Source organism: Lactuca sativa, chromosome 3 (assembly GCF_002870075.4).
Source record: "Lactuca sativa cultivar Salinas chromosome 3, Lsat_Salinas_v11, whole genome shotgun sequence".
Classification (NCBI taxonomy): domain Eukaryota; kingdom Viridiplantae; phylum Streptophyta; class Magnoliopsida; order Asterales; family Asteraceae; genus Lactuca; species Lactuca sativa.
Window position 1 is genome coordinate 312,320,576 of NC_056625.2, and position 9,040 is coordinate 312,329,615.

The following is a 9,040-nucleotide window of genomic DNA, read 5'->3' on the forward strand; positions in this document are numbered from 1 at the left end:
TCTCTATAGGAGGAATTGTCGTACACCAGTTTGTTAGAGAGATGTCGACCACAAGTTTATGGGGAGGACTGAGGTGTTCCTCCAAACGACATAGCTCATCCATAAAATCAAATATATATTACAAACGGCCTAGAGCCCACATAAGAGTTATTCCAAAAAATGACGATCTGAATTAGAGTTTCATGTGGGAGATATGGTTTTGCTAAAGGTATCACCCTGGAAGGGTGTTATATGCTTCAGGAAGAATGGAAATTTGGGTCCCTAATTTATCAGACCGTTCTGAGTAGTGGCCAGAGTAGACAAGGTGGCCTATCGATTGAATCTGCCAAAGAAACTTAGTCAGACTGACAACACTTTCCATGTTTCTCAGCTTCTGAAGTGTATGGATGACGATTCAGTGGTGGTTCCATTGTGAGAGCTTGCAATACCTTTTGTCAAGATCCAGTGACAGTATCGGAAGGGTTTCGAGTGGACGTGTGAACTTGAGGCGGAGATGCATGAGTATTATCCAGATTTATTCGCAGCATTGGACTTCGAGGACGAAGTCTGATTCAAGTAGGGAGAATCGTAACACCCAGTTCAAGTAATCATTTGTTAATTCATTAAACTAATTTTTGGCTTAAACCTAGGTCACAATGTGAGAGCTTGCATGTCACGTCGTGACGTGGCGTCTTAAAAGCACACATGACTTTAGGACTCACAATGTAACCACTTATGGGTCACGCCATTAATTTTGCTGCGAGCCAAACCCTAATTTCGAGGATTTTTCCCGTATTTAAAGGAAGTGAGAGCTAGGGTTAGCCCACCTTCAGCCTCCATCACCTCTTAACACTCCCTCTTGAAACCTTAATCCTCCATAGCTGATTTTGAGATCCATTTGGGTGTTTTCTAGCCAAGAAGAAGGAGGGATAGATATTTGTGCATCAAGTCAACATTCAAGCTTCACCATTATCCATTTTCATACCTTCTGGACCCTTGTAAGCTTCCAAGTTCAATGCTTTATGAGTCTATAAGCTTAGATCTAGGTTTTGATGCACCATCTTTCATGTCTAGGATTGATTTAGTGATGGGGATCCATAAAGTTGCCAACTTTGTGGATCTGTAGTGTCCCTTTGATGAAATAAGTGTTGGATTTGAAGTATGGTTAGGTTTTAGGACCCTTGCATGAGATCCTAATCGCATTCTTCCCTTGTTTTGCCCTTGCTTGTGTTTGGACATGCATGTCCAAAAAGCTACGATTTTATGGTGTTCTAGGATAGACGAAGCCTTCTAGAAGGTCTAAACTGTAAGGCTTAATGTATTAAGATCTTATAGCTCATTTCTGTCTAGAGTGTCATCACGACGTAAGCACTCGGGTGTCACGACATGACTCTGGAAGATCGTGACTATTTTTTTTTATTAAGGTCATGACGTGACCAATAAATAGTCATGACGTGATGACTAGCTGGGTGAATTTTGGATGTTGACTTTGATCGTTGGCTTTTGACTTTGACTAAGTTTGACTTTAGGTCAAATGGAGTGATTTGAGTAGTAGATTGAGGCTCGGTCACTGTTTATTATATAGGCGACTTGTAGAGCCGGTGCTTGGAGCTGTGATCAGTTCAACTATCTTCCAGACTTTGAGGTGAGTTTTTCTCACTGTACTCGTGGGTCGAAGGCACCAATACCAATCCACTAGGTTGTGTTATGTATCCTGGTATATAGGATGTTGCTATACTGTAGTGATCTATTAGCATGGTAGATCCATATGAATACCTATACTTGTTATATGTTTATCTGTTACATATGTCAACATAGTGTAGTTGAGTTGAAGCTTTACTGCTCCGTGCTATAAACCAACAAACCAAGGGCAATCCAGTATGATGACTATGGACCTGAGGGTAATCTAGTACGATGACCTAGTGTGCAGGGCTATCCAATCTTATAACTGTCGGCCCGAGGGTAATCCAGTCCGATGATTGAGGGCCCAACATGAACGTTTGTATATGTTTTATTGTGTGAGGTATTTTGGGGTAACTCACTAAGACTTACCTTACAATTTGATTTCATGGTTTCAAGTACATCACATGATACGGGCAAGGCGAATGCGTGATTGTGCACATCATCCTTGGATATTTTGTTGATTGATGATTTTGGGAAACTCTGATTCTGACTATGTTCTTGAAAACAATGTTTTTATATGATTTATGGATTATTAAAGGGTTTTAAAAATGAAAGTTTTTATTATGATTTTTGAGATGTTACACTCTAACTCATTAAAATTTTCAAATATCTATATTCGGTTTGAGCTTTCTTTATACCATTTCCCCCCTCAAGAACTCTCCTTTTGAACACACGCATTCAAGCCTCTTCGAAAAAAATGCTTAGTCTGTTCATTGTTCATAACCTTGATTCACATAATTGCCACATAACTTTCACTCCATTTACATAATTGTCATCCCTTCAACTTGATTTCTACAATATACCATTTAGTTTACAAACATATTGAAATTGTAGGATTTCCAAAATAAAAGAACACTTAAGATTTCATCAAAAACTGTTTGTATAGTTTTAACAAACATATTTATCCAATAAGAACATCATAAAATAATAGTTTTATAAATCGTAGAAAAATACAAATATCACGTTAACGATCCAACCAATTTCCCTTTACCTCGATTTCCACTGACCCATAACGATATTCCCACTTAAAGTCGTCACAACCAAATTTTTAATACAATCATTTCAAATATAAAAATCACCATATACATCATATCCAATTTATTTACACTTCCACTGTTAAGGTTCCCAAGACACAATATCTAACTAAAATCAAACCATATACAAAACATTATGTTTGCTTGCTTTTATAAAATTATTTGCCGATTCAAAAAAAAATATACAAAACATTGTATAACAATTTTTTTAAACAACGTTCTACCTAAGGTTGAAACCTGCAAAATTCGACATGAGAAGGTTATTTTGGTTATATTTATACAAACTTACAAGAGAATCAGAGGTAAAATTCATAACAAAACAAATTATACATTCAAATCGTTTCATATCAACATACTAGTTTCATTTTCCTTTTCCTTCATGAATATAAAAATAAAAACTCTCAAGCATTATTTAGTTGGCATGGGAAATCCCATTTATATAGTTTATAACTACAAACTATCATGTCAAAGTAACCAATAAGAAAATATATATCAACAAACAAAAAAACCAAAACACACACACACACTCAAACACACCAAACTCTACATGATCACTAATGTCATTCTAGTAGTTAGAAAAACACCAATAACAAACCTTTTCATGATTTTATCCCAAATTTTTTCGTGGTGTCAACTTTCATAATCGATATAATCATCAATTAAGTCCAAAAGGGTATCGTCCATAATTTCTTCAAAGATTGAATCATCGATTTCAAACACTATTTCTCGAGAATAGGGTCGAAGATCCATCCATGTTCTTGAAATCCCCAAATCTTTCTTTACAATATGATCCAAAGATAGTGGATAGTTGCTTCTTTGATTCAATTCAATTCTTTCCCATATTTCATTTATCAAATCCGCGCCTTTGGGAACCGATTGAATTCTTATTTTGATGAAATCGAGGTAACAGTCGCACACCTCCTGGAGAATTTCATTGGTTGAATCGAAGAGGAGTAATTGGTCATGAGAGGGTCGATTGGAAAAGATTTCTACTTCGTGGAATAAAGATGAATCAAGTATTTGGAGTGATGAAAGCCATCTTTTTTCAAATTCATCCCAGTTGAGATCGGAAGCTAATAGAACGGCTTCAATGTATTCAAATGTGGATTCTTGATTCTCAAGACAATTTCTTGAACACGTTTCTTGATCTTGAAATTGAATGCAGAGTGGTTTGATTGCAACATCGACTGTAAAAGTTTATACCAATGTTAGTTTAGCAAAGAAAGTTTGGTAACTCAATGTTTCTTTCAATAGGGAATGAACTTTAGTCATAATAACAACATATTTACGTTTATTTACTCATAATCTCAACATATTTACATTTTCTTTAGTCATAATACTATTATAGGTAAATAAATGTAAGGTAAAAATAAAGTACACTGCTTATATTAGTAGCAAGAGCAAAGTAAAAAAAGGTGGTTGCTTACCATATCTAGAGGTGGTGTTTGCAGGGCTGATTTCATCGTCTAAAAATAGTGGCTCAAGAACAGATACAGGACTTGGTCTCAATTTTTCTTCTGTTGAAAACTCATTTTCTTTAATCTTCATTGGAGTTGAAAACTCATTTTCTTCAAGTGAATTCTAGAAATTAATAGAAAGAGCGTTTAATTAATGGTGGAAATTGATGATATAATGGTGTCGAATTTTATAAAATAATTGCGTAGTGTTGGTCAAAGCGGACCGGGTTGACCCGTCAATACTTTATTGTCCATTGTTTTTCCAGATTTTATAATGATTTATTCGTTAAAAGTAGGGCTAAATATATGAAATGTCAAACTACTTGCATTTATTGGTGTATTACAACATCATATCTTTATTTTTTTTCAATTACACCATTGTACTTTCAACTTTTTTCTTATTACTACAATATAGTTTGAAACATCTACCCATATGTTTAACGTTTTCATTTTGTGGGGCCCATTTATAAAGCAGAGACAAATACCATGAAATCAGGGATAAATTTTGAACTATAAACATAAGTGGAAATCAAAATATTACCGATGTCGAAAATTCAGGAGATCTTTCTTCATCCAATACTTCAACATTCTCACTATGTTGTTCATCATTTGCACTTTCTGAAGAACTACATTGTTCACAAAAAACATCCATGACTTCCATTTCTTCTTGGGTTTGTGGTTTTTCAATCTCTATGGCTTCTACAAAAGAACCAAAACCAAATGTCAACGCCATAATTCTTTCTAATTTTAGCAATGTGATGAAGTTTTCATATACTTATTGGCAACAAAATTTATTTATTTTACCCATAATAACAATGTATTTACATTTCTTTACCCGTAATAGCAAGGTATAGACAATATATTTTAGTTTTTTACTCATAATAACGTCATATTAAATATTGCTATTATGATATAGAAATCAAACTACTTTGTTATTATGTGTACGTTGCTAATTTCCACATTACCTTCTGGATTTGAATCTTCTATTATAGAACACGGGTCACCTTCCACAAATGTATCAAGATTAAGTTCATCATGAACTTTCAAATTTTCATCAAGATTGGAACTATTCACGCATGGTTGACTCTTCTCATTGACTTCAGTATCCGAAAGAATCTTCCCAAGAGTTCTTGGTAGCCTCTCCATCATCAACTCTGCATCATCATCACCATTGCTTAGCATCTCTGATAGATGTTTTTTGGCCTCAAAATAGATCTTTGATATATGACTCCTGACATCATCATTTTCACTCAACTTTGAAACCCTTTTTTCTACTCTTTTAGCAAATCTTTCGGTATAAAAATGGTCTCGATTTGGAGAACTCCATCCACTACTTGCTTCAACACTTCTTTCACCACATCCCGGTTTTGATTGCTCTTTTCCCATCGCATTTTTAAACCGTTTTTTAATTTCCATAAACGAAAAATGGGAAATGATTCTTTCACTATGAACATTATTATCAGCTTTTAATCGGTTTTCTAGAGAATTCGGCTTCAAAACCACAATTCTACTTGAACTCAAAGGGTTATTAACATCATGTGACTTGCTCCTCCTTCTAAAGAAGTTTTTGTGTTTACGATTGCTCGGCTCGTTTTCTAATGAGATTGACCTCGTCATTGACTTTGACTTTGACTTTGACTCTTGGTCTTGGTTTAGCAAAAGTGGGTTTTGATCTTGAAGGAGTTTTAAGAACAATTCTTTGTTTGAGGTTAACATTTGAAACGTATCCATCAAATCTTTTGAACTTTTGGTTTTCTCGTGATCTTCACTAGATTTTTCATTCATGAACACTTCAATTGCTGCACTTAGTTTCTCTTCAACAAATGAAAAATTACGATTTTGCCCTTCATCAAGATCATTGTGGCGAGTCTGATAAATCATCAAGATTTCTTTCATTATAGCTTCAAGATCATTTAAAGATATGTCTGATGCTTTTTCTGTTTGATCTGTGGAATCTTGCTCACTGATCATTTCTTCTTCCATGAGTTCCTTCACACTTGTCTTTGTAGCATCAAGTGTTGAATTCTTGCTTTCCCCAGTGTCCTAAAGTTTAGACAATAAACCGAGCTCATTGCATGTAAGAATTGTATGGATAATCAAAAACCAAAGAAAACGAAAATAAAAACAAAAAACATAATATAAACATGGATTAATAATGTGCCGATATCAAGAATCATCGTAATTTTGCAAACATTCAAGAATATTATATTATATCCTCACCTCAATGCTTACATGACTTTCTTTAGAATCCGTGATCAAATTCACTTCAGAGGTAGATTCAGAAGCTATGAAAAAACACAAGAATCATTAGTAATATAACAAGAAAAAGTGTGTTTGGTCGTAACTAGAAATAAATTTCGAAAAAGTTAAATGCACATTTATCAAAATCGTTCCTAATTTATGATACAAAGTAGCTTTTTATACAAAATATGCAATGAAGCTTCATTTTAGAACCAAAAAATGCAATAATTAACTGGTAGCCTCCGGTTGAAACATGGTTGCATAATTAGTAGAAATTCAAACATTTTTGCATAATAAATAATTTATAGAATGACACTTGATTGTTTTGCATATTTCATCTAAAAAACCACTTTGTTGCATAAATTGGGGAAAAAATGAAACGTTATTGCATAAATTATAGAATACAATAGTGTGTGTGTGTTTTTTTCTAACTAAACAAGATGCTTACCAACATTATCTTTGATCACGAGCTTTCTATCTGAAAGTAACCTTCTAGTGGTTCGACCATGGCGGAAGTCAAGGAGACCAATTAATCCCCACATACACCCTGCTTGATCTTTATTTTGTTGTGTGTGAAGTCTTTTTGATCTTTTTGCCATTATTAAATGGGAGTTCTTCAACTTTGGCTAATGACACTCAGCCTGATATATATAAAAAATAAAAAATGCATCGAATACATGAGGATGTGAAATTAAAGCCTTAATGCTATGATGGTATTTACTATTTGTATTTTTTTCCTTATTAGTACATAATACTTTGAAAAATCCACCGTATTATAGTAGTGAAATTAGTTTTTGTTTTTGGATGACATGCTACAAGCCTATGATCTTTTTTTTTCTTTTTGCATACAATATGTTGAATAGGAAAAAAATGAAAGTAATAAACAAATAAATGGATGTACATTAGTATTTGAGAAAATGATGGCATACTTAGGGATATGGAAGGAAACACAAAAAATGAGGGCAAATTCGTGTTTTTTTTTTTGTTTTTTTTCATTAAGTAAAAAAGAAACACTCATATATAATTATATATCTTATCGGATTAATCTATAGCATACCTATTGGCTCTTTCTTAAATTTCCGATTGCATTATCATCTTTGTCTTAAATTTCACAATTAATCAAATAAACATGTACTATATAATGAAGGCAACATACAACATGACAAATGAAATAATGAAATCATTAATTTACAGAAGGCAAGATTTTGATTGAAAGTACCTGAGATTTAGAGGTCTTTGATGATAACAAGAAGAGCCAAACAAGAACTATGCAGCTGGCAAATGCTCTTTAGAGAAAATCAAGAAATTCTAATTTGAAACACAAGCTTTACAACAGAGTAAAGTTCAAGGAAGTGTAGAATTCTTTAGGTGGCAAGGAATCATAACTTTTTTTCCACTTTTTTTTTTCTTCTTCTCTTTTTCTCTTTACACCCTCAAATAAAAAGATTCATATTCTTTGTTGTCAATTTCACTCTAAACTTTTGAGAAAATTACAAACTGGTTTTCTTCATCAAGGTGATTGGGTGCCGAATTACTTGAAGAATTTGATCATCAACACCTTAGAAGACATGCAATCTTGCCTTTCAAGAATTTGAAACCCCCCAATTTTTACCAAAACCCAAAAATCTTGAAACTTAATTCAATTTGGGTATTTTAGTAAAACCCAATCACATCAATGTGATTGGAAGTCAAATTACTTGAAGAAAGTGATCACCAACACCTTAGAAAACATGCAATCTTTCCTTTCAAGATTCCGAAACCCTCAAAAAGTCAGCAAAACACAGGGTTTAAAAAGTCAACATTTTCTAACGAACCCATGAACTCTGAAACATAATTCCATCTGGGTATCTCTTATTTTCAATCTTTTTTCATAAATTTTCAATACCCAATCGAAGTTTTCTGTAAATGTGAGGAAAGACACAATCTTTATGCTTCAATAAACCTTATAATATGATGAAGATAGCAAAAACGTGAGAGACCCATATCACCATATGGATTAAACACGAAATCCACTCATTATATACACAAATTCGGAAGAAATTTGTAATGGCGATGTGACTATGAACAAACAAAAACGTTAAGAAGAAGGAAGAACAACAGGCTACCTCACTTTTTTTTTTGCCATTTTGTTTCAAGGTAAAGAAGGTGATGGTGATGGAAATAGAGTGAGGTTTGGAAGAGGAAAGTAGACACCTAGTTTTTGCATTGATGAAGTGGGGTCATAATTGATTCATCACCCTCATATAGACACTGAATACACGCTGAAAATACACACATGGAAGTTTATGAAAGAGAAAGGAAGCTTTGTACTAAAGTTTCCTATGCTTTTTTCTCTTGTTGTTTCTGCAGTTATTCCATGTTTGATCATCATCAACACCCCACCTGTAACTCTGCCATATATCACAGTTCACAAACAACCACGCTCATATTGTTTTATGTATACAGGGGGGGGGGGGGGGGGGGGGGGGGGGGGGGGGGGGGGGGGGGATTGACCAGAGTTGTTTGGTACTATCTTTTTGTGAGGGTGGTGGGGCAGAAATGGCCCGTTGGTGTTCTTTAATAATATAAAGGTTTTATAAAAAAAATATATGTTTGTCTAAAAACATATTAAATTGTAGACAGTCCAACTACCGATTTATCTCATCT

At 34.0% G+C, this 9,040-nt stretch overlaps 1 protein-coding gene across 2 annotated transcripts; it reads right to left on the minus strand.

Moving 5' to 3' along the window:
- Positions 1-2,999: 2,999 nt before the first annotated feature.
- Positions 3,000-8,807, minus strand: LOC111920239 (uncharacterized). 2 transcript variants are annotated; one of them, XM_023915826.3, is made up of 7 exons: positions 7,614-8,807; positions 6,843-7,035; positions 6,374-6,438; positions 5,119-6,196; positions 4,695-4,849; positions 4,124-4,277; positions 3,000-3,883 (listed from the first exon to the last, which is right to left on the minus strand). In XM_023915826.3, exons 2-7 carry the CDS (start codon positions 6,991-6,993, stop codon positions 3,327-3,329), a joined length of 2,160 nt encoding a protein of 719 aa, XP_023771594.1. In that variant the 5' UTR covers positions 6,994-7,035; positions 7,614-8,807; the 3' UTR covers positions 3,000-3,326. The 2 variants fall into 2 exon arrangements, with proteins under 2 accessions (XP_023771594.1, XP_023771593.1); XM_023915825.3 differs by having other exon boundaries at positions 4,695-4,852; positions 7,614-8,806.
- Between the last annotated feature and the right edge of the window lie 233 nt (positions 8,808-9,040).

Coding starts and splice junctions, on each gene's coding strand:
- LOC111920239 (XM_023915825.3), bottom strand. CDS start 6,993: ATGGCAAAAAGATCAAAAAGACTTCACACACAACAAAATAAAGATCAA. Junction 6,197..6,373: donor AAAGTCATGTAAGCATTGAG/GTGAGGATATAA, acceptor TCTAAACTTTAG/GACACTGGGGAAAGCAAGAA. Junction 4,853..5,118: donor AGAAGATTCAAATCCAGAAG/GTAATGTGGAAA, acceptor GTTCTTTTGTAG/AAGCCATAGAGATTGAAAAA.